The sequence below is a fragment of the Polypterus senegalus genome, chromosome 16 (assembly GCF_016835505.1).
Source record: "Polypterus senegalus isolate Bchr_013 chromosome 16, ASM1683550v1, whole genome shotgun sequence".
Classification (NCBI taxonomy): Eukaryota; Metazoa; Chordata; class Cladistia; order Polypteriformes; family Polypteridae; genus Polypterus; species Polypterus senegalus.
In genome coordinates, this window is record NC_053169.1 from 77,659,364 (window position 1) to 77,685,793 (window position 26,430).

At 36.5% G+C, this 26,430-nt stretch overlaps 1 protein-coding gene across 1 annotated transcript in view; it reads right to left on the bottom strand.

Moving 5' to 3' along the window:
- Nucleotides 1-26,430, bottom strand: part of ppp3r1b (protein phosphatase 3 (formerly 2B), regulatory s1ubunit B, alpha isoform, b) — a 68,780-nt gene that overhangs the window by 19,728 nt on the left and 22,622 nt on the right. Inside the window, exons 2-3 of the mRNA XM_039737755.1 lie at nt 14,993-15,032; nt 2,538-2,714 (exon numbers count right to left, since the gene is read on the bottom strand). Of these exons, the coding sequence (XP_039593689.1) occupies nt 2,538-2,714; nt 14,993-15,032 (217 nt within the window). The remainder of the gene's footprint in view (nt 1-2,537; nt 2,715-14,992; nt 15,033-26,430) is intronic.

The following is a 26,430-nucleotide window of genomic DNA, read 5'->3' on the forward strand; positions in this document are numbered from 1 at the left end:
TGGAGCTAAACAGATCTCAAAACTGTGGTGATGACAGTGGACTTTAGGAGACATCCCAGAATAATATCTTCCCTCTCCATACTTAATACTGCTGTGACAGCTGTGGAAACATTCATGTTTCTGCGGTCCATAAACGCCCATGCCTTGATATAGGAGACCAATATAGTGCCCATTATAAAAAGGCACAACAGCAAATGTACTTCCTCCTCCTGTGACAGCTGAAGAAGTTCAACCTTCCACAGCAGCTGCTGATTCAGTTCTACACAGCAGGTGTGCAGTCTGTTCTCAGCTCATCCATAATAGTGTGGTTTGGATCAGTGACTAAACATGACAAAAACAGGATACATCAAATAGTCAGGTCTGCCGAAAATGTCATTGGTGCGAGTCTGCCCACTGGTACTATCAGAGCCAAGAAACGGGCAGGGAAATTCATCACTGACCCCTCACAGCCAGGCCACAACCTTTTTATAGATTAATATATACCAAAACAAGCAGATATGGCAACAGTGTTTTTCCCCCCACAGGCCATCAGGCTCACAAATGGTTAATTCAGCTTCATCAGGCTGGGCACCTCATTCCTCAGGCCTCCCAGGTTCTTGCAATACTGATAACAAATTGCCAATACTTGTATTTCAGTATTTCTTGTATTGAGGTGCACTGAGTGTGTGTAAGAATTATATATATACACACACGTGGACAAAATTGTTGGTACCCTTCAGTCAATGAAAGAAAAACTCATAATAGTCACAGAAATAACTTTAATCTGACAAAAGTAATAATAAATAAAAATTCTATGAAATTTAACTAATAAAAGTCAGACATTTTTTTTTTAAATAATTCTGTTGAAGCATGGTTGAAAATCAATGTCTGACTTTTATTAGTTAAATTTCATAGAATTTTTATTTATTATTACTTTGCCAGATTAAAGTTATTTCTGTGACCATTGTGAGTTTTTCTTTCATTGACTGAAGGGTACCAACAATTTTGTTCACGTGTGTGTGTATATATATATATATATATATATATATATATATATATATATATATATATATTTATTTATTATTATTACAGGTTTATTTCAGGTGTATGATTAACAGTTGTCGATTATGTAACTTATACTTGGAGAGTCATCAAAACCTGCGTCAAACTCTTTGTATGCATGCATACTTGGCCAATAAATGTGATTCCAATTTTTATGTTGAGGACAGTGGAGTAATAAACTGAGAAAAAGGAATCGGAGAAGTTGTTCTGTGCAATTAAGCAAACTGCAAGAAAAGCTAATTTAAGGAATTCAGACCATTTTATTTTGTCCTTCAACTTAATATAAACACCGTTTGAGTTTTGACAGCGAGCTTGTTTTAAGGGCGATACCATACACTTTTAATTGGAAAAAGATAAGAACTTTTAAATTGTTGATTAGTAAACAATTGCTTAACAACAAAGTGCACTTTTTACTTATAAAGCTGTTAAGTACGTTTGTCTTGTGTCTACTAGTTGATATATTTGTGGCTTAAAGATTTGTACTGTTTATTATTGATGCACAAGTTTTCCTAAGAACCAAGTACTACATTATAAATATGGATTACCATTTTAATAATTACACCTCAAGAAGAATGTATAGCTGATACACTGAAGAAAAAAAAACACCTATATAAACATAGTAAATGTATATTTTAACAGCAAAAATTAATATTTTATACATATTTTATTAGTTATGTATGTATTTTAAGGAAATTGTATTTAAGTGTTTTTATGGTCATAGAACAAAAAGCTTGCAGAATTTCATTTGTTAATAAAAAATGAAGAGTTAACAACTGTGGTCTATATTTTAATTATACAAATACACTTTAACATAGAACACAGGGCTTCTACGCATCTGGTTATGCAGGAGCTTAGTTTTTTAAAGAGATAAAGGAGGGGGAAAAAAAAAATCAGAATTGGCTGATCAAACAACAAGAAATTCGTTTTGGCCTTAAACTTGATCGAAGCATCTCTACAGTACACTAAAGTAGCTTTGATTTTTCTTTTTTTTTTTTTTAAACAAGAAATTATATACTCATGTAGACGAGAAAAGCTATCAAATTTTGTTGCTGCAATCAACCAAAAGTAAGCTATATGATTAATGATTACTTTAAAAAAAATCATTGAAATATTGGTTAATATCAGCTGCAACATTACAAGAACAAAAATCAAAAAACTAGAAATAATCACTAAAACAATATATTTAACAGAAAAAAGTGCTGCATTATATTAAAAGTACATAAATATCATTCTTTTTATATCAAAGGTGATTTCACTGTCCTGTAGGTGATGGCCTGATATGTAGAAATTGTAAATAGAAAAAGAAATTATAAATAAAAAAATTACTCTGCAATTTAAGATAAATAACAAACATACATCATTTTAAAAGTGAGGCAATATTAAAACACAAACCAATAAAACAATATGAGAAGCTAGTGATTTTAATAAAATTACTACAATAAGTTAACAGTAAGAAGATATATTTAAAAAAACAAATAGCAGTAGCAGCATCTTACCTTTGAAGTCAACTTCCCCATTCCCATCGGTATCAAATATATCAATAACTCGTTGAACTAAAGGGTTCTGTTGTAATTCAGGCAAGGACATAAACTCTTCTACACTTAGAGAACCCGAGTTATCTAGGTCGAGTTTCTTAAATCTCTTCCCTAGCCTTTTAATCTCATCAGCATCAACTGAAATGTAAAAGAAATAAAAAATGTTAATACATACCAGACAAGTTTACAAACTCAGCCCTAATTTTTAATAAAACTTAAAATAAATTTAAAAATGTTCTGAAGTTGAGAAGTCTCTGTATTTTTGCATTACAGCCAGTTAGGATTGGGCTTCCAGTAAATGGAAGCTTACCCTGTTTCTTGCTTGTGTCAGCCATGCTCTCCATCTGCTGTTCTCCAGCTCAATACTAATAACAAATCCTTAAATAACAAACTGGGTTAGTTAACACTAAGCCTACTGACAAAGTCATGTGACAATTTTGCCTCACTAATCAGTTCATTCTTCAGCTGAAAAGCCAAAAAGTGCAATAAGAAAGAAACCGATAATGAGAAAATCTAGAAAAAAAAAAAAAATAAACTGTGCTGAATAATGTGCAAAAAAAATCCAACTTTGATCATGGGACACTTGTAAATAAACATGCAACGTGTTAACTGAAAATCAAACTCCGTGCAGCATCACAGTCTGATAGCCAGCACAGTATAAAAAGCAGTTATAAAAAAAGTGGCATGTAAGTTTGGTTATTCAAAAATGTTGTATATTATAAATACATAAAACATTAAATAGTTTTAATATACTAAATAATGAAAAATACTTCATTAACACACTTGTGAACAGTAATAAACACAACTAATCCTAGCTCAAGGATGTTGTCAGTGGACAGATATTTTTAGGTTACATTTATCCAGTTTAGAACTGCTATGTGCTTCACACAAGCAGTATGAGAGGGGCTTTGATCCCCAATTGTGTCTTACAATTCAGCTATCATACAAGTGTGAGAATTTCAGTTATGTCAGAAACTTTAGTCAGCTGTTTAATAGTATGACCAGCCTCATGAGACAACTTTCTGAGATCGTATTCAGATGTCCCAAAATTCGTTGTGGGGTGACCACACTTGAGTGTGCTTTAAACATAATTAGTCTGAGCCCAAAAGTTGTGACCACAGGATTTATCACAAAACTGTAATGATCACTAAATTATTTGCCTTTTGTGCATGTAGGCAGCATTCAAACTGTACAAAAATTTTTTTTAGATACCTATAAATAAGCCACACAACTGGAAATCATACAATTTTAAAAATAAACATTAGAATTAAAGAATGTCTCTCATGTAACTTAGCCTACCACTGCATATACCTTACAAGATTATTCAAATAGCTCCCATTTCTCCACAAGGTTTACCACACATCATAACAGGCAAATCCATAAACATGTGCATTGCAATAAAGAATTTGCAGTCTCTTTCATAAATCTTGCTCTCTTTACCCAGTTTTATAAAAAAAGTTTGTTGTTGCTTTATATTTTTTGTGCTTTAACAAGTAGCAGTTAAATAATTATTTTATGTTTTGAGCAGCAGCACTGCAGTTGTGGAGGAAATGTAAAATGTTTGCAACATGCTGCTAATTCTAGCTATTCAGTTTGCTTTTTACCCTCTTGAACCGAATTGCAGCTTTAAACTTGCAATAATGTTAAAATGGGATTTGAATGGTGCTGTGTGGTTGTGGCTGACTTAATCAGACCAGTTAAGACATACTTACACTGCACCACCTGGAGTTTACATGCACGTGTGAATATTTGTTGATCAAAGCAATCCTGCAAGTAAAATGCTATCTTCCAACGTGAAAATAAAAATCTTTAATCTTTTGAAAAGTAGTATGCCACTTGTTCTGATTTAAATTATACATTTGGATGCGCGTAGGTTGTTATATGCAAATACTAATATTTTAGTGAATTATATAGTTGGCAAGTTATTTAAGTATGCTACAAGAAAAATGCATAATCTGACTTTATTATAATATTTAGCACAGAGCTGCAGTAACTTTTGACCCAATATTAAGCTTTCTGTAATAAAAAAGTTTTCTGAAAAAAAAAAAAAAAGGTTTTCCTTGTTTTAGATGAACAGTAAAAATAGGGCTTCTCTTTCATGTGAGACTTCTTTGCATTTTTAAGTTGCAATTTCATATAAATACTAGGCTGACCCGCCTTTTAAGGCGACCGACTTTTAAGTTGACCACTTCTTAAGGCAATTGATGTAGATCAATTTGATATTTTATACAAACTCATTAATTTGGTTATATTGCATTTGAGCGGTATTACTTTAATACTCGTAGTTTCTGTTATTTTTGTGATGAAATGTAAACTTTTTTTTCTATATTGAGGTCACCCTTTTGAACCCCCCTGATATTTACTACGTGGTGAGGCATTTGTACTCCATCAACATTAATTATTTCCAGAGACATAATTTTGTCTATTTTTCCAGCGCATTGCGCACAAAAGCAAGAGAACGATAGGCGCACCAGAACTCTGCTCACATCATGTCGCCGTGCACGCAAGCTGCAAGTAGTAAGTCTGTGATAAGCGGAATACCGCTACGCTTTCCACTCATGGGACGGAAGGACAATCCCAACCGTTTTTATATAGTAAGAAAGAAGAAGAAGATATTGCACAGTCTGGAGTAGAAAATCATCTTTTACCTGGAAAAACGAAACTACAAATCCCATCATGCATTGCAAAATGGACGGGGCGTGTGTGAAACTCCGCGCCTGTGTAGCACTCATGGGATGGAAGGACAATCCAGACCACTTTTATATAGAAGGATGTTTAACTTGTTATAACATTTTTATGAACTAAGCTATACATCATTTTTTGAGAAGTATTCAGAATACGTTAGACATTTTGGGTATGTTACCTCTTTATACTTTAAACCCCCATGTAAATTATGCCTACATTACCTTCAATTCTGTGTTGGATACACCTCTATATCCACTATCTCCAATTACATTTTAAAAGCAAAGTTTTGTCTGCGGTTTGCAAGTTAAAAAAAAAAAAAAGAAATCATAATCGTAGAATGTAATTTACAGTGTTATTTCTATAAATCTTAAGATGCAATTTAAACATCATAAAACTTGACACTTCTAGAGTACATTTTACTCTTATACTTGAATTGCTAGCTTTTATTGCCACAACTAATAATGAAAAGCAGGAAATACTTAAAATCACAAAGCATGTAAACAGTCACTTTATCAGTTTATATAAAAGAACCTTCTTAGTGCAGCAATCTGCTGTCTGCTTCTGAGCATATCCAACATTACTGATGCAGTTGTTTTAGTGAATTTTACTTCTCACATTCTGCTCCTTCAAACAATGCCTCAGGACTTTATTCAACTTGTGTTTCTCCATACCTTTGACTAAAAGTTCTCCAGGAATTACTTTAGTATTTTTCACTTCGTGTCTGTTAATGTTCCTCGCCAGCAGTCTGTTGTGCTGCTTATACCACCAGATTCATATGTCACACAGCCATTTTCATTCCATTATGTTCCTTTAACCATGAACATTCCTGGTACCAAAGCCAAAGCACTCACTTAAAACCATTAGAAATGGACACATTCTACTTCTCCAAAAACTCATCCTCTTCTTCACTCTTGTCATGCTGTGGGGCACATGTGGAGTCCATTCATCAGTCATTTTCCCAAAAATCACATTAACAATTACAATATGCTCACTCGCCCTTTTCACCTGCACAACGTTGTCATCCCATTTTACAGATGCATGTACACTAAATGTTAATATTGGTCCTCTGCCAGAACACCACTGAGCATGCTGAATGTCTTAAGTGTAAGACTCATTCTATGCATAATTCAGAACTGTCTGATAAGTAACCAAAAGCATGCATTGGCAAGACACACTGCAATGCGTATTCCTTCAAACTACAGTACATAATCGGACTTATATTACTTGTTTTCTTTGGTGGCTATTAAAGGACACTGAGTTAGCCTGCTTGGCAAGAAAGGACAGTCAGTATCTGATGCAATCTGTAAGAAAAATGGGTTCCTGAGGTGTGCAAGTCTCAGTTTATTTTGTGGTATTTGCAGTCAATCTAGACGATAAATTCAAACAAGATCATTTTTGTGGACATTTAGAAACAGTTCCAGCCTCCATGTCGAATGTTTCTGAAATTCACTCTGAAATAGTTACAATTATAGAATTACTACTTACTATCATCATAACTTTCCCTGCAGGAAAGAACATGTTGTCCCTTGAATTTTCCCCCCAAACTGCAAAATATTCAAATAAATGACTTTTACTATGAAGCATCACCACTTTTTTGCACATTCCTGCTGTGGGCTGCACCAGCATTACGCTGCACTTACAGTAACTGACTAGGCCTTCCTATCCCCAGCAACTTCTCAAACCCTTCTCAGGGAATGAATACCCACAAAATTTCCAGAACAAACAAGTGATATAATCCCTCCACCGTATCCTGGGTCTGCCACTTATGTCATGTTGTAGTGGGTTATACAGGGTAAATTCCCAAGGGAGATGTTCAGTGGAGTCCCAACTGCAGTACATGCTGAAGCCATCTTGACTGGAGAAACACAAGGTCTACTTGAGGGCCCTCATGCTCTGCTGTGGATAACAAGACCAGTTACGCAGCTCAGGAAACTTATTTTGGCCACTTGTATTTGTGATCTGGGGTCCATGGTGAAAAACAGTTTTAAATAATCGATTCCCACAGTGTGCAGGCTAAGAACGGGTGTGGGTGTAAGTATGCCAGTGCTTGCTCCAGGGTTGTTTGGAGTGCTCGTCTATTTGTGTATCCATGTGCAAATGTGAGCGGATCAGTCCGGTGCCTCATTCACACCTCGGAGTAGACAGAGAACCACACCTGCACTCAACCAGGCTGGATAAAGTGATACTGCATTGCAGAAACGAAAAGGACAAGAACAAAAAAAAGAATGATCATAGAAAAAAGCATGGAGAAGATTAAAAACAAAGAGAAAGGAGATCTGAGAGAAAAAAGAGGTTACAGAAAGAGAGATGCAGGACGGCGAGAAGCCTGGTGGTCAGAAGTATGACCCAAGGAAGCAAGCGGTAGGTCTGAGCTCAATAGTGGGTGCACCTTAAGTTAAGTAACTGCAGAGAGGAATAGGAGCAGCCCTGTTGTGCGGTGTCTCCCAGATAAGACACCGGCTACGGGAGACGTACATGGGGTTTAGAGGAATGTCCTAAAGATATCAACAGACTGGCGGTAGGACCCTGAAACAGTGTTTAATGGCAGACTGCATCTGTCGGTGGGCATCTCTTCATGCTGCAAGGTCCTAATGAGATAAACTGAAGAGAGCCAGATTATACAGACACACACTGGAGCACTTCTGGCACCTGATTTTATGGATTATTTGTTACAGTACACAGGTTTTTGAACATTTTTCTTTGTATTTTATTAAAAGCACTTCACACTTTTGCATTATTCCCTTGCTGACTGTGTGTCTTCATTTGCCTGGCTCATCTCAGTTCATGACTATTGTCAGTCCCGGAATAAAGAGGTTCCTGCAAGCAACTAATCTTTCAGTCACAACTAAGAATTTGTGACCACAGCTGATGTCTGAATGTAGATGCAACAGTAAATCGACCACCACAGTCTATTATAATGTTCATAAAAGTATTACCACTTACCAACATACTCAGTTCCATAATAATATCCACCTTCACTTATGTACCCACCCATGCAGTACTTAAATTACTCCATCTGGGGCAGCTATTTACTCCTTAGTGGCACAGAATACAAACCACTGATTTTTTGGTAGCAGACCATGACCTCAGATTTGGAGGTGCTAGTGCCGATTCTAGCTGCATCAAACTCAAATGTGAACCACTGTATTGTGTTGCAAATATAGGTTATTTGATGAGATAATTAATAAGCAAGCTATCACATTAACCATCGTAAATGAATGTATATCACATAATTTACATTCAATTTGTTTTACATATTAACTTGTGTTATAACTAACCTACAAATCTACAATAATAAGTGCCTTGAGCATGGGAAAGGTGCTATATACAGATAAATAAAATGTATTAATAATACTTCAGAAAACTACGGTTAAAACATCAACTGAAAAATTGCTGTATTGAAATTATATCGACTTAGAGAACTGTTAGAATTGCGGCATAGGAAACATTAGACTGCTGATGTTTAACATAAGAAATCTTACTTAAGCAATCCGTCTGTGTAACGTGTCTACATAATGTTTTCTTTATTGAATCAAGAAATGGTGTTAAAAGTCCCAAATGTAGCCACACAGCACGCTATAGCATATACTACTTGCTATTTTGCAAACAATGGGTGTATAAACCTAATAATCTGTGGACTGTTCAATTTAAAAATCAATTTCAATTTGTAAATGATCCATATCCTGCATATCCTGTATATTTCAGCCTAAACTGCAGCAAACTTGTAATGTGCTTGATGACGGTGGCTATATACCTACTAGTTATTTATCTTTATCTACAGTACATTTGACCATGGTTTCTTAATTTATACTGTAGTAATATCCAATTATATTTTGTTTTTACATATTTCCTATCCTATATGAATTTAATGTGTGTTGCCTTATGTATATGCATGTACAGTATAACGTATGTATTCTAAAAATACATTGTTCTTGACCAAAATTAAATTCAAACAATCCTCGATATATCAAAATTTATATTACTAACTTCAATTTTGCTACAGCAAAAGCCTGAGAGCATTATCACTGTTTTTATAGGTGATGCGATAAAAGTAAATTTAGATATTAAGGAACACATTCTCTAATTAATCTGCTAAAATACTCTCCGCCAGTGATTGATACAAAGTGGAAAACAGTAAATGATGTGGACAAAATGCATTTATTTAAAAAATCCTTTAAGATTAAGCCTTGCGCTAGATTAATATCCTGTTTTATGCATTAAATATTTGGCAAAATTAAATAAACACTGATTTTAAGATCAATTGCACTTTATTTTGTTTTTAGATTACATCATTATATTGAACTGGAAGTAGGCAGCACATTTTCACTATTGCCACTGCTCAGCTACAGTGATTAGCTTAAACTTCTATACAATTTCTTAACCTGCTTGTCCAGGGTAGCGTGACAGAAACCTGGAGCCTATTTCAGCGACCATCAGGAATAAGCCAAAAACAATCTGTGGATATGGAACCAGTCCATCTCAGGGTGAACAAACACACACACGCTCCTTATATATTGTTACACAGTCTTTGGACTGTGGAAAGAAACAAAAAGAGCCACAGGAAGAACATCCAATTAAAGTATCCAGGACTTGCTGAAATGTAGCAGCGGTAAAACTGTAACACTGTGTGCTGCTGCACAATTCCAATTTCACATTTAAAAATACAAAAAACCTTAGACCCACACCCAGACCTGCACTACACCCTGCAACAGTATCCATACTGACAACCCTGCTAACAGCTGCTCTACCCTACTCACAAATACAGCTTCAACACCAGTTGGCTCTATATGGCCTCATTCACATTTATCCAAGTTTAGCCTCTATCACTGCCAAACCCATTCTTGCCTCTTTCATTTACATCCATGACCTTTGCCTCCACCATGAGATGGGTTTTCATCACCCCCTTCAGATATGCATGCCTCTTCCTTCATCATCTCCTACTCCTGCATTCATCACCAGGAGCCATAATGCCATCTACAACTAAAGTGCTGCTTGGGGGAAAGAACTATTCTTCAATCAACCTACGCCAATTCATGCACAGAAGGGGAAAAAAAAAACACCTGGAGATTAAATCATTCCAAAAACTCTAAAATACATCAGTACAACACAAATGTAGTGTTTATTTGAAAGGGGCATCCTGTTATTTTACCAGGGCCTTATTAAATGATGCTGGGTGGAAACAAATGATTTAGCATCTGTTAAAACACAGCATCATTAATGCGTGGCTCTAAATGTTTCAACTCCAGTCAAGGTCTTGTGCTGTGCTGGAAAGCAATCCTAGTTTTTAGGATGGTTTTACTGCTATTTGGCATATTCTTGCATTTTGAACTAAATTTGTTTTGTCATTGATTACAAATGAATTTAAAATTTGATGTTTAATAGAAGCCAAATAGAAAAATTGAACCTAGCACACTGATCCTAATACAGCTCTTATGACATCAAGGTATTTTAAATTACTTTTTATCGGTTAGTCCATTCAGTGATTCCGTTATTAATGCTGTCAAACACTGATATTGTGATAGTTTCAATCTTTATAACATAACAAACCTCGACAAAGTGGGTCCAATTATCTGTAGTGGTGTTGTGCTGATACGATAGCAAGCATAAACTGTCAAGGCTGCACTGATGATACGGAGATCTGTTAAAGTGAAAATATTATGTATTAAGGATAATTTAGTATGATGTTTGGCTGATGCAGTTTTTTCTTCTTTATTTTCACTGTACACTGTACATTGTTGTAAGTTTGGACTTTAATTTCTCAGAAGTGCATATATAAAAACAAAATTCATGAATACACTTTTAGAAACATCATGAACATAACCTTGTTAACATCCTACATATTTTTAATAATTAAGTTACACATTAAAGTTATTTTGGACTTGGTGGTGATGTTGTTCTCCTTGCATATGGACAGTAAGTTTTATTCCCCGAAATATTAAATTTAAAATGTAATTTATCTCCATTATAATGCTTGTTAATTTTTTTTACTAAATTTAGAAATTAAGTCAACCACTCTGCCTGGAGAAAGATGACACTGCAAACTAATAAAATCAACAGTGTGATCAGGATTATTCTTGTATAGGGTTATACGGTAGAGGCTTACCAGCAGGTCTTCAAAATCAATTAGTCTAGTCAGTGATTTAAACCGTAAGTTTTGAAATCACACTGTTTTAATTTTTAAGGACTTGCTGAATTACTTGAATATCACATTACAAAAGGTATTTGTGTCATTTTATACTGCTAATAAAGTATTATACTCAAATACAAAAAATACATCTAACTTATAATGCTGCCTTCACCAGGACAAGCAGGTAGAAACTGGTTGAATGACAAGTTAATTTTTTAAATATTTCTCAGATCACTACTGATATTTTCAAGTTGGTCCTCATGCATATTGTGCTTGAAGAAGCAGATGGTGCAGGGAATGTGCATGTCCGCCACATTTAGAAGAGAGGCCTGCTTTGAATGGCTTGACAGTAGCTATAAAAAGGTATGGTACACATCTACTGGTTGTTCTTACCACTATTATAGTGACATTCAGCTCATGCTGTAATTCACAGTGACAAAATTCTTTTTTTTGTATAGTTCAAAAATATAGCTAATTACAAAGCACTAAAAACAATGTAGCAGTAGTATTACGCAGTGGGCATGAAAACAGATTTTATCATGATTATAGACATATGCTGCCATGTAACTGCCATTTCAAATATGTTCTTTACAGATGTAGTCATTAGGAAAACTATTTGTAAATGAAGATGAATTTCAAATTCATTATGCAATGACAATGTTTCCACTGCAAAATCACTGCATATCGGAGATGGCAAAAAGAATAGCTCTGAAGGGTTCGGTTCTCTCATAATTTTCTCAGGATTCCGTTCAGCTACCAGTAGCAGATGAGAAGGATTAAAAATATACAAACAGTTGTACATAACAGCATAATGGCCGAGTTTGCCATGTGTGTTTTATTCATTATTGTTAAATGATATTTAAAACAAGCTCTCTCATTATACAGTATATTGTTACACACGGTTATGTTCATTAATTGACATAACATTTTTATGCATGTCAACCATTCTGAAAAAACAAAAATTCTAATTACAACTATAAGAATATGCTTTATATTTCTGCTAGCACATTATGATCACCCTTACACTAAAACAATATCTTGTGTCTAAAAACAGAAGTCCAAAATTTCAAAAAGATAAAGCATAAATATGCGGTGATAAGTAAACTTATTATTGTGGAACATTTAGAAAGAGTCAGGAGGAAGCCAAAAAGAATTTAGAACATGGCTGACAGAAGCAGAGAGCATTTTACATTTCATCACTTTGAACCACTGCAATTCTTTAATTTTAAATGTAAAAGAGACATAATTAAACAGATGTTAAAATATTTTGTAATATATGAAAATCTGCAACATTTTACATTTTTGTTTATTTTTCAAATAAATGGTGACACACCATGATGTATATTCAACAGCAATAGACAAGTCCTCAACATTTATTTAGACAGTAACTTTACATTGATTTGAAAGCTTTCTAGACTTACCATTTAAACCAGTGAATTTGCATGTGAGTGAATGACCACTTAAGTAAAGAGATGAATGCAAAATAATGCAGTGTATGTTATAGTAAACTGATAATTTAACAGCGTACAATACACAAAAGGCATGAGCATTTGCATAAAACAGTGTTAAAACACTCACTACAGGAAACCCTGATAAAGAATGACCAATGAGAACAGGTTCTAATGAGCTGTCACCAATATCAAGCTCCTCCCAATACATCTATGGAAAGTATTCCGACCCCCTTCATTTTTCACTCTTTGCTATATTGCAGCCATTTGCTAAAATCATTTAAATTTATTTTTTTCCTCATTAATGTACACAAAGCACCCCAAATTGACAGACAAAAAGAAGAATTTTTGAAATTGTTGCAGATTTATTAAAAAAGAAAAACTGAAATATCACATGGTCCTAATTATTCAGACCCTTTGCTCAGTATTTAGTAGAAGTGCCCTTTTGAGCTAATATAGCCATGAGTCTTCTTGGGAATGATGCAACAAGTTTTTCACACCTGGATTTGGGGATCCTCTGCCATTCCTCCTTGCAGATCCTCTCCAGTTCTTTTAGGTTGGATGGTAAACGTTGGTGGACAGCCATTTTTAGGTCTCTCCAGAGATGCTCAATTGGGTTTAAGTCAGGGCTCTGGCTGGGCCATTCAAGAACAGTCACAGAGTTGTTGTGAAGCCACTCCATTATTTTAGCCGTGTGCTTGGGGTCATTGTCTTGTTGGAAGGTAAACCTTCGGCCCAGTCTGAGGTCCTTAGCACTCTGGAGAAGGTTTTTGTCCAGAATATCCCTGTACTTGGCCGCATTCATCTTTCCCTCGATTGCAACCAGTCGTCCTATTTGCAGCTGAAAAACACCCCCATAGCATGATGCTGCCACCGCCATGCTTTACTGTGGGGACCGTATTGGACAAGTAATGAGCAGTGCCTGGTTGTCTCCACACATACCGCTTAGAATTAAGGCCAAAAAGTTCTATCTTGGTCTCATCAGACCAGAGAATCTTATTCCTCACCATCTCAGAGCCCTTCAGGTGTCTTTTAACAAACTCCATGCGGGCTGTCATGTGTCTTGCACTGAGGAGAGGCTTCCGACAGGCCACTCTGCCATAAAGCCCTGACTGGTGGAAGGCTGCAGTGATGGTTGACTTTCTACAACTTTCTCCCATCTCCTGACTGCATCTCTGGAGCTCAGCCAAAGTGATCTTTGGGTTCTTCTTTATCTCTCTCACCAACTTGGTCGGACGGCCAGCTCTAGGAAGGGTTCTGGTCGTCCCAAACGTCTTTCATTTAAGGATTATGGAGGCCACTGTGCTCTTAGGAACCTTAAGTGCAGCAGAAATTTTTTTGTAACCTTGGCCAGATCTGTGCCTTGCCACAATTCTGTCTCTGAGCTCTTCAGGCAGTTCCCTTGACCTCATGATTCTCATTTGCTCTGACATGCATTGTGAGCTGTAAGGTCTTATATAGACAGGTGTGTGGCTTTCCTAATCAAGTCCAATCAGTATAATCAAACATAGCTGGACTCAAATGAAGGTGATCTCAAGGATGTTCAGAAGAAATGGAAAGCACCCGAGTTAAATATATGAGTGTCACAGCAAAGGGTCTGAATACTTAGGACCATGTGATATTTCAGTTTTTCTTTTTTTAATAAATCTGCAACAATTTCAAATATATTTTTTTTTGGTCTGTCAATATGGGGTGCTGTGTGTACATTAATGAGGAAAAAAATTAATTTAAATGATTTTAGCAAATGGCTGCAACATAACAAAGAGTGAAAAATTGAAGGGGGTCCGAATACTTTCCATACCCACTGTAGCTCATCCTTGTTACATGGGCTGCAGCAACAACAGTCTCCAATGGTGACATTTTAAGGAGCTTTCAATTTCAATATGATATCACCTTTGGTGGGTCATCGATGAGAGAGTTCATTTAATGCTTTTCTCTTCCTAAAATTCCCTTACTAAAAAAAATCTATACAATTCAGAATATTATTACAATGTTATTCAAACTTATGCCTCAATTATAAATGTCTGTAGTGTCATGTGTGTTTGTGTAATAGTTATGTTATTTCCAACAGGTAATGCATTTCTAACAAATATTTCTACTGATTAATCATGCAACTGTAAAATGATGCATACATCAACTAGCACTAGAATACTTACAATGAGAGCACATTTCCAGAGGATAACTTGCTTCATTTCCCTAAGGTTGAAAAGAAAAAGTAATAAAAAAGCATAAATATTCATATTAGAAAACAGATTTAATCAAAAAAGGTATACAGTCAGTGCTAGATAAGACAAATTCATTATTTTGTGTTTTAGATATGTAATTAATTTAGACCACTATATGACTTTGAAGAGTCTTTCTGTTGATCAGTGTCAAAAAAAAAAAAAAGCCAAATTAAACCCACTGTGATTAACACCTGATGGAAAAGATGCAAACGCTAATGTCCCTTCAGGGTTGATTTCTGCCTTATGTGCACTGTGATTGGATCAGACAGAAGCTCTCCCCAAAACAAAACAAGTTGAATCATAAAACAGAATGCTTATTATGTAAAAAATTTACTAAGCATTATAAAATCACTTTCAACTTTTTTTTTGGTTCCACATATGGGTGTCATAAGAACCAATATTTCGGTACTAATTTGGCACAAAAGTTCTCATAACATAATGGTAAAAGCTTTTTCACAGTATCTGTAGTGCCAAGAAAATCAGTACTGCATGAATGCATGACCACAAGCAGACTAATTACTTCAGGAACTTGAGTAAAAACTACATGTTAAAATGGTTCACAATGATGATGCACCACATCAACATATACCAAAAAGAAAAACATAAGAGGTTATGTATGAAAATACTTCAGCACGCCACAGCAAGAATCAGGGAAAACAAACTGCAACACACACAGATTCATGTTACTGCCACTTTCATCCCATTAGGGAACTGATTTAAAAACAGATTTGTGCATGCTTTAAGAGATAAAGAATATTACCAATCAAATGAGGTGTAATCATTTAACTTTAAAGTCATTCTTTTATAAGAGTAGATGAAAAGATAAGATTAATCATTTTTAACAGTGTCCTACATAGTCCAGATATGAGCACAGGCTCTGCATTCATTCTATGATTGAACTGATCCGTTTCTGCAGATGTCCATCATTTAAAGTATCAGTCCATTTTCTGTATACAGTACAATGTTGCGTATCAAATAAGGGTACCTCACAAGCATTGTCAGTTATACATATAGTATACTATGGGATGTGGGAGGGTTGGAATCGTAAACAGTTGAATCAATTACATATCAATGCAATAGTTAAATAAATGGTGTGGCTGCTTGGCTTGTATATACTGGCAATTACATGTGTTACAGCATTTGTTAATACCAAAATTAAATTTATTTAGTGTTTCAATGCTTTAAAGGACAGGCACATCTTCCTATTAATATGACATATACTGTGTTAATAGAGACACATAATTGCTGAAGCATGCAATTAGATGGAGAAGCAAAACAGTATACTTCATTGCTAAATATGAATATGCACGCTTAATTTGTGTAATTTGTTTTGTTTCTGAAGGCAAACTAATGTTCTTTAGTATAACTCAAATAAAATCACACATGTAATATATCCGAATGGGACACTGAAGAATGTAATGTTGTCTCACAGTTATAAATGTATTGAGTATAGAAGACGGCAGCCCAAGTATTTTTCAAGTTCTGGACTACGTAGGCATAAGCTGTAAGAAAGTCTAATTACTTGTGTAAGAAAACTTCAAACAGCAAAAAACAGAATTCTGAAATAAAGGATTCAGGCAAAACTGATAAGTTTTAATTTTACAGAGGAACCCTTGAAGTTGTGACAAATATAAAAATGAGGGACAGACTTGCAGAATTAAAGCACCATGAGTTTGACATTTGAATCAATTTGACTCATCTGTTAAATATTAGTCTTTAGTGACATTTTTTTAACCAGCTAATGAGGCAAATGTAATCCTTACAACAGAAAATGTTACAAAATTTTGTTTAATTTGTATTTAATATTTATAGTTTAAATTTGCTTGAAAGTCAGGTCCATTTGTGAGTGATGCTCCTAAAATGTATGAATAACCGCTCACACATTCAGTCTAGAGGTAACACTGGTCACAAATTAGTGATGCCTATTGATTTTCATTGTTCACCTCAGTTTAAACAGCAGAAACCTGCATCAAATTTATTAATATTTATTGAAAAATGCTGCATTTTAGAACAATTTTCTTTGTCAAATTAATACACAACAAAAAGTACAATAAAATCAAATAGAGCTCAATCAGGGGAGTACACCTGATCAACTGTGTGTGCTTTATGATGTTTAGGGAAATTAATATTATGAGTAATACCTTGATATTCTATGACAAAAAAGGAGAGTGAAAAGTCACAATTATAGTGACCAACTACTAAATTACTACAGAAAAGGGGAGCAACCCAGGAAAGAAATGATGGCAGCTAAGGATTAAAATAATTATAGTTTACAACAATTATATAAAAAAAAAAAATAGTAAGAGGTTGTGAACCCAATTACTGAACCACAAAATATGCAAAGGAAGAATAAGATGCAAAAACAGTGCATTTAGTTTAATATCACATCAGTAAACCATAGCAGTACCACCATGTCCTAAATCATGAAGATTAAAAACATGTACAAATTCATACTGGGATTGGGGAAGTGGGGGAACAGATTTTCATAAAAGTACTGTTGACAATTTCAAACACAGCATGCCTAATTCCTTCTACAGAATTAATTTATGGATAAGTAAACTTTTATTTTTAAAGAGAAACGAATTGAATGCAGTTTATGGAATTTTAAAGTGTAAGCTTTTGATTAAGTTTGAAACTTGTATATAAAAAATGGAATTGTATACAGCATGTGTGACTTATTTGATCAATGGATGCATGTACATTTTGAGTAGTGAAGTCTCAAATGCTCCAGATAACTAATAATTACCACAAATGCAAAACTATGTAGATTAGAGCAGGCTGGACTATACAATACAATTATAGCATACTGGAACAGCACAGAAGTACATCTCTGCCCAAAAGTGTTTACAGCCAATTGATTGGTCACATTACTGCACATGCTGTATCAAAACATCTTTAAATCAAAACATTTTATTTCTTAACTAACTCTTTTCATTTTAATATTCGTCTAGTAAATTCACAACTTCACACAACTCCACCCTAAGCCATCATTATAATGTGGTGGTGGGTAGGGCTGTCAGATCGAATGTCCCTATTCAGATATCACTTGAATGTATATATAAAAAAAAAAAAAAAAAAAAGGTGTTATTCGAATGCTAAAGCTGATATTTGGTTGTAAATGAACAGTTTTTTTTAACCTGCACTAGTTTTGGCATCAGGTTACTCCATAAGTGCTACGCAAAGCTACAGAATTTGACAGATCTGTTTGGTGCTTCACTTCCATAATCAGCCTTTTTTTTTTTTGAATGGATAGCCTTGTTATCTTCATTAGTAAAACACCTTCACATCTTTATGATGGGGTAAAGTTCAATGATTCAGAAGAGCCACAGGGAAGGGTCCCTGCTCCTCTGCAGTGAAAGGAGCCAAATGGGCTGGTTTGAACAGTTCAGAAAGATGCCCCTTGGACACCTCCCTGCTTGGAAAGTTTTTAAAAAAATATATACTGCCCATTATGCTTTTGGACAACTAGGCACTGCTTCATTCACCACAATAGGTTATCACAAATTTATTATGATAATTGTTAGTAAAATTAACTATGATTTTTAGCATTTACTAGCCAAAGCCCGCCGTAGCATATGGCAGTGCAAGAATAGGAACGGAAAACGGTGAGAAAGGAATTCAGTATAACAAAGGCTTAGGAAACCACCATTGCAGATTAACGAAAATATCAAGGAGCGAAACCAATGCCAATGGTCAAGACAGTACCTCCCTGTAGCAGGCAACGGAAAACAGACATATATAGATAGACGCCACATTCACTGTGTTGCCCAGTCGACACGGTAAGTCAGCGCGTCTGCACTATTGTGAGTGGTAAAAGTGACATATAAACCAATACAGGTAACTGGGTTTTCTGATGAAAAACCAATAATGTTTTACACAGTATCGTTTAAATACAACAGATTTTGGCGAATCGTTTACATGCAATTATTTATATCCATTTATACACTAATAATGGCAATTATTAAATAATAATAAGCACGTGCGAGAGAGACACACACAGAGGCGCACGCGAGAGAGAGAGACACACGCACACACACATACACGGGCGCGCGCGAGAGAGACACAGACACAGACACACACACACACACACACACACACACACACACACACATAGACTCGAGACGTTGCGCGGGATAATTATTATTATTAAATAATTCCTCCTGTATAAGTAACACTTCTCGGACTGCTTTCTTCCATCTCCGAAAAAAGTATAGACTTCGTCCTGAACTTACGCAACACAGTACTAAAGTATTGGTTAATGCCCGAGTCACCTCATGTATAGATTACTGTAATGCTATTCTGTCTGTCATCCGACAAAAACGTATCCATCGCTTTCAATTTATTCAAAATTCTGCTGCCAGGATAATAACCTGCTGTTCTAAATCCACTGAACTTACTACACCTATTCTCTCTCAACTTCACTGGCTCCCTGTTAACTACAGAATACAATACTAAATACCGATCTTAACATTTAAAGCTCTCCACAACCTCACTGATCTCTTACAGACTGACACTCCTCTCGCTCACTCAGATTCTGATCTGCAGCTGTACTTTCTGTACCACACATCAAACTCTGTGCTATGGGAGCTTGAGCGTCTCTTATAGTGCTCCTCAACTCAGGAATTCTCTTCTCTCTCATATACATCAGCTCGATTCAATAACACATTTTAAAAAGACCCTCAAAACTTATCTTTTCAAACTGGCATACCAATTGTGAATTTTGCACTGTTACTGCCAGTTATCTTTGTTTGTTTCCTAATTATTGCTGTTTGATTTAACCTTCTCTTTAGCCTCGAGAGCGACAGTGGACGCGGAAGGAGGATTAGAGATGGCGGGCGGGGCTCTGTCGTGCGTTCCCCATGACGCGAGAGGAGGGTTAGAATGGGCGGGCGGGTCTCTGTCGTGCATACCCCATGGTCGGGCGACTTGGTCGATTATATATATATATATAGAAAAGCAGCCGGTATCGAAAAGAACAATGAAAAGTCAACGTAGCTCTGAGGTTCACATGGACTGTAGCAGAGACGAAAGCGACTGAGGCTGTGTTTGGTGAGGTGTTCTGTGCGGGCACATGAGCAGGCAGTACGCATGCCTCAAGACCAAGGGTGGATGTGGCAGGAGAGTTAGAGCTGGCAGGTAGGGCTCTGTCATGCGTATCCCATGGTCTTAGAGTTGGTGGATGGGGCTCTGTGAGTTGCCGGGCGTGGTTCTCTGTCTTGCGTGCCCTTAGTGAATATATATATATATATATATATATATATATATATATATATATATATATATATATATATATATATATATATAGATACTGCATTTTAAATACTCCACTAGTTTAAAAATCAACTTTTTTGTAAGGTTTTGTACATTTGAGGAAGATTATTTTGTACCCAGGTAACTACATAGTTTTTGGGATGTAGTTTATATAACAAAATGATAATGTTGTCTTGTGTCCTTAAGATCGAATTGCTTTTCTGCACGTGATACAGACATGGACAAATTTGTTGGTACTAGGGGTGGGCGGTATGACCAAAATTCTATATCACTGTATTTTTCTAAATTATCCCGGTTTCACAGTGTTCCGACGGTATTTTTTTCCCCCATGCATAAGTGGATGTTAACCACATTTTCCACTGCAATTACTGGCTAAGAATAACCTATTCCACTGTCAAGAGTATTGTACAAAAAAAAAAAACATTTTAATGTGCACGCAAGTATTAATACAGTTTTGCACTGCCCCATAAAGTGATAAGTTTTCAAGGGGGTGGCACTAACGGAGAAGGTATCACATTGCATGACAGATGCAGTCAAAATATAGGACCTTTTTATTGAACAAACTTAGCAAAAACAAACTATAATTTTGACAACATATTTTCAACCATACAAAGAGGCATTTAGACTTAGTAAAATATCCAGAAATGCTTGTCAAAAATTTTATTGCACCGAATATATCTTACAAAAGGAATAAATAGTAAATATTTTTTGTAAACCAACTACACTTTCTGTTAATGTTAACAATCTCTGTCCACTGACACGTTAAAGTGACTTTTTAAACAACTTTATCATCATTAAACTGCATAATATTTAAACTAATAAATAATAACAATAAAATAAATAATAGTATTATTACTGATAGTTGCACTATTACTTCAAGAGTTCAAGCCCAGGTGCTCTACACAGTATTCACCAAATTAAAATAAAAAAAGTGCAACTTGGTGATGACATCTTTACCAACTGAACCATCATTTAGGCAAACCGCATTAATATGGACCTTGCTTCAAGCTAAGCTATACTGGGAAGAAAAAAAACAAACTATATGTCGAGAACAAAGTCAACATTTCCACTTTAATTATGAAGTAAACTATGAGAATAAAGTAGAATGCCGTAAACTAAACTTCTTTCTAAAATCAATGTTTAATCAATTACTTAATTTACCCCATCATAAATTAATGCAGCACATTAAATGCTTTGTGTTACGTTCCCCGACCCAGTGGTTAATCACTACGCTTCTTAAACTGACTTCCTCTGCACTAAGAGAAGACAGCAATCACCATACAGAATCCATTCACTTCATGATATTCCTGCTTTCTGAAAATTTAGAATGCTTAGACAAATACTTGATATCATTTTCATGATGAAATGCATTAAAGCAGGTATTACACATGCACGGTAGTGAGGCGGTAGTGCTGCTCCCTCGCAGTAAGGGGTCCCCAGGTGTATGTTCAGTGTAGAGAACTTTATGGCAGGTGTGACAAGGCTCCAAAAAACTGGATGTATGAATAGCTATTGCACAGGTTTAACTTAAAAACAGTGGTACCTCGGTATACATCTGCTTTGGAATAAGTCCAACTTGGTATACGTCCTGTTTGGACACAAAATATTTTGCTTGGTATACGAACTTTGTTTGGAATACGAGTCGCGTGCTAACATTGTTTACCTCTCTCGAGACAAAGCCACGATTGCCCACAAGCGTTAGTGCGCCAGTTGCTAGCATTCAGTGAACAACCCGCGCTATAACTCTCTGTGAACTTTCACATGTGTGATATAGCGGGTCCACAGCTCCTGTCAAAGTCCAGCTTTAAAATAAATAATCATCGCGCTCGTAGCTTGGTGAGGGGGCGTGGTGGTTATGTGGCTGAAGGTTGTCAGGGCGATTAGCGATGTGGGCGTTTCTCACCAAAGTGCACTTGTGAGGGACCGTCCGCATTCATGATTGTTCCTGGGGCTGCTTATCTTGATAAACAGAAGCGCGAGTTGGCTTGAAGTGGAGTAAAAAGAAAGAACAGACTAGAGAGAGAGAGAGAGAGAGAGATTTTAAAGAATGCTTCCTGCTTTTAACTTCGTTGTTTTTAAGAAGATTTTTTCCTATTGTTTTTAACCTCCACGTTTCACTTCTGATTTTATGGATTATTTATTGGAACTTTGGAGACTGCACTTTAATTTGAACACCTTGTTTTGTTAATTGTTTTAATAAAAGCACTTTGCACTTTTTCACCATCCCCTTGCTTTGTTGTTACAGATGAGGTTAGCAGCAAGGCACATTACCGACGGTGTAGGATACAAGGGCTCCCCCGCAGCAGATGGGAGTATACAGCAAACCTGCATAATCACAATGTGATTTTGTGTTTTTCTCATGTAGATTTGAATTGATTGTTGAAAAGTATGAAGGTGGCATGTGTATCCGGAACATGGCTGTTGCATACCGCTTGCTGAGAACGACAGTATCTACGATTGTGAAAAACAAAGATGTTATTAAAAAGTAAAGTGAGGTAAAATTTTCATTTATTTCATCTAATTGATTTTGTATTTATGTATTTTAGTATTAAGCAGTGTTTAAATTATTTATTATCTCAGAGTCATGCTAGACGATTTTTCATCTGAATCAGTCCCACTCCCATGTGGGGTCCCCCAGGGTTCCATTTTAGGGCCACTACTTTTTTCAATCTATTTCATCAATTCAATTTTTAGAAAACATGCAATTTCATATCACCTATATGCTGACGACTGCAAAATTTATTTCTCCCTCAAGCCAACTGACTCCACCAAACCTCTCCTCGACTGCCTATCTGACATTAAGGACTGGCTGGCTGTAAACTTCCTTCACCTGAACGATTCAAAAACCGAGGTCATTGTTTTTAGTCCCGACTGCAAACAGGCTCCACCCCTTGGCCTCGTTTCTCTTCCCATTCCAGTAACTTCGTCTGTCTCCAATCTTGGAATCAAAATGGATACGTTCCTGAAAATGGATGCTCAAGTCAACAGCACAGTAAAATCCTGCTTTTTCCATCTAAGGCGAATCGCCAAACTCAAGCCTATTCTTTCTAACCACCTCCTGGAATCAGTAATTCATGCATTCATTACATCCCGGCTTGACTACTCTAATTCCTGCCTTTTTGGTATCAGTAAAGCCACGCTTTCTAGACTCCAACTGGCTCAAAATGCGGCTGCAAGGCTTCTAACTGGAAGTAGCAGAATCCAACACATTTCACCGATTTTGAAAACCCTACACTGGCTGCCGGTTAGATTCAGAATTGATTTTAAGATTCTCCTCCTAACCTATAAGGCATTAAACGGTCTAGCCCCCGCCTATTTGAGTGTCTTGCTCCATTGTCACAATCCCCCTCGTGTTCTTAGATCCACAGATCAGCTGCTCCTAACCGTTCCCAAGGCACGTTTTAAAGCTCGTGGTGAAAGGGCTTTCTCCGTCTGTGCACCCAGGCTCTGGAACTCCCTGCCCTTTAGTGGTTAGGCAAGCCGCTTCAGTCGCCACATTCAAATCTCGCCTAAAAACGCACTTCTTCACATTGGCTTTTAATTCTTAACCTGTTTCATTTTCCACTTGCCTTTTGCTATTTTCTCTATTTTATTTGGTCCCTTGACCTGTTTTTAGTATCTCTGTTTTAATTCTCTCTTAATGTTTATTTTTAATATTTTGCTTTTAGTCCTGCTTGTTGTAACTGTACAGCGCTTTGGTCAGTTGTAATGCTGTGTTTTTAAGCGCTCAACAAATAAATATGGTATGGTATGGTATGGTATACAACCCCATCAATGTATAATATACCAATAGCAATAGGATTTTTTTTTTTTCCCATGGGAACGGATTAATCATTTTCCCATTATTTCTTATGGGAAAAATTTGTTTGGTATACGTCCTGTTTGGTATAAGTCAAAGGGTCTGGAACGGATTAAGGACGTACTCTGAGGTTCCACTGTTTTGTGCAAATGTTGGGTTTCTGATCTGCTGGTTGGAGACACAAACACAGAATTCAATGCATGTTCTACTGAGCGGGATATCTTTATTGCATGCATGCTGTCTCTGACGTACCAAAACCCCAGTTCCTTTTTCCTTCCTTCCTTCCTTCCTTTTTCTTTCACCACATAACCAATCACCGCACGATAAACGTCTTTGTGAAATTAAAACTAGTTATAAACTTAGCCCATGGAGTGTTCAGAACTTTAAAAATATCTTCGTTATACATGTTTAATTATGCCATCCATTCAGAGTTGCACCCATCTCTAAACGAGTCACCAGCACATTGCAGGATGAATACAAGCAAAACAAACACTAGCAGGGTCAATATAGCACAACCAAACCCCACATTCTACATGACTTTGAAAGGAAACGGAAGCACGCCGAGTAAACCCACCAGAAAAACATGCAAATGCAAGGCAGGCACGCCACTGTGCCCCCATATGATTGTCCTTCCGTCCCGCGAGTGCTACGCAGGCGCGGTGTTTCACACACGCCCCGTCCATTTTGCAATGCACGATGGGATTTGTAGTTTCATTTTTCCAGGTAAAAGATGATTTTCTACTCCAGACTGTGCGAGATCTTCTTCTTTCTTACTATATAAAAGCGGTCGGGATTGTCCTTCCGTCCCGTGAGTGGAAAGCGTAGCGGTATTCCGCTTATCACAGACTTACTACTTGCAGCTTGCGGTACGAAGCGACATGATGTGAGCAGAGTTCTCCAAGTTCCCGTGTAGGTAGAAGGCTGAAATTTGGCAGGCTTATTCCTTACAGCTTACTTACAAAAGTTGGGCAGGTTTCATTTCGAAATTCTATGCATAATGGTCATAACTGAAATCTATTTTTCTCCATATACTGTAATGGAGTTGAGCTCGATGGCTGTGGGGGGCGGAGTTTCGTGTGACATCATCACGCCTCCCACGTAATCACGTGAACTGACTGTCAACGCAGTACGTAGAAAACAAGGAAGAGCTCCAAAAAGTGCTGAAGAAAACATGCATTATATAATTGAGAAGGCAGCAAAACAATAAGAAGCGAGCAAGTGACACATACAAGCATATTCATGAGTGCAGCTACTTCGAAAACAAAGCACGGTGTAAACCTAAAGTTTAAATTACGTTCATAGACAGGCTGCCGCTGGCGTTTGTCATGCCCACGGCTAATGCGGGATACAAGTTTAATGAGAGGACGTAGGGTATAAACGAGAGTTTTGATCACTTTGTAACTAAGTTAAAATTGCTGGTGAAGGGCTGTGCTTATGCAAATTCCGAGAGACCGTGTTTGTGTGGGGGATTGACAGTTAAGGCGGGTGGGGGAATGACGTCATCATCTCCCCTCCCATTCACCTCATTTCGCTCTGAGCTGCGATCTGTGGCTAACGCGGTCTTACGGAAGCAACTTTGTCACGCTGCCACCAAATACTCACAGAAAAATCCACAAGTTAATACACATGCTGTCTCTAGAGTTTCTCCACACTCAATGTATTCCTCGCGTCCCTTTATACCTACCCTCTCTGATCTCCCATTTCAATTTAGATGCCTCCAATTTCCAGTAAGGCTCTGCTGCGCGATGACAATTAATAAGTCTCAGGCACAGACCCTACAAAACGATGCCATTTTTTTCATTTTTTATTATTAAAATGTTTCCTTTTCTTTTTCATTACTTCTTTAACACACTACTTCTCCGCTGCGAAGCACGGGTATTTTGCTAGTGTGCTATATAACTTATGACGGGGTCTGAGAAAATCTAGTAAATTAAATATTCATTTTACGATGAAGTTTAGTTTACAATGGTCTACTTTAATGACAAATTACGAGAATAAAGTCAACATGTCGTCACACTATTACACAGTACCCAGGTACATTACACTGTATTGAAAACAAATAAAACAAGTGCAACTTGGCTTGCAGTATTATCTAGTAGTATAGAAACAGTATTTACACATCTGACCTTTTAAAACTAAAGTTATCTCCAGGCGACGGACGTGACTCCTTTTTTTCGGCAAAAGTTCTTCTGTTCATCATGTTCAACTTTACTTTTAGTTCAGTTTCGGAATGCTCTCTGTCCATTTTCACCACGCGGAATACCTATGCTACCGCCCACTATTTGGTGGTGTAGCAGTG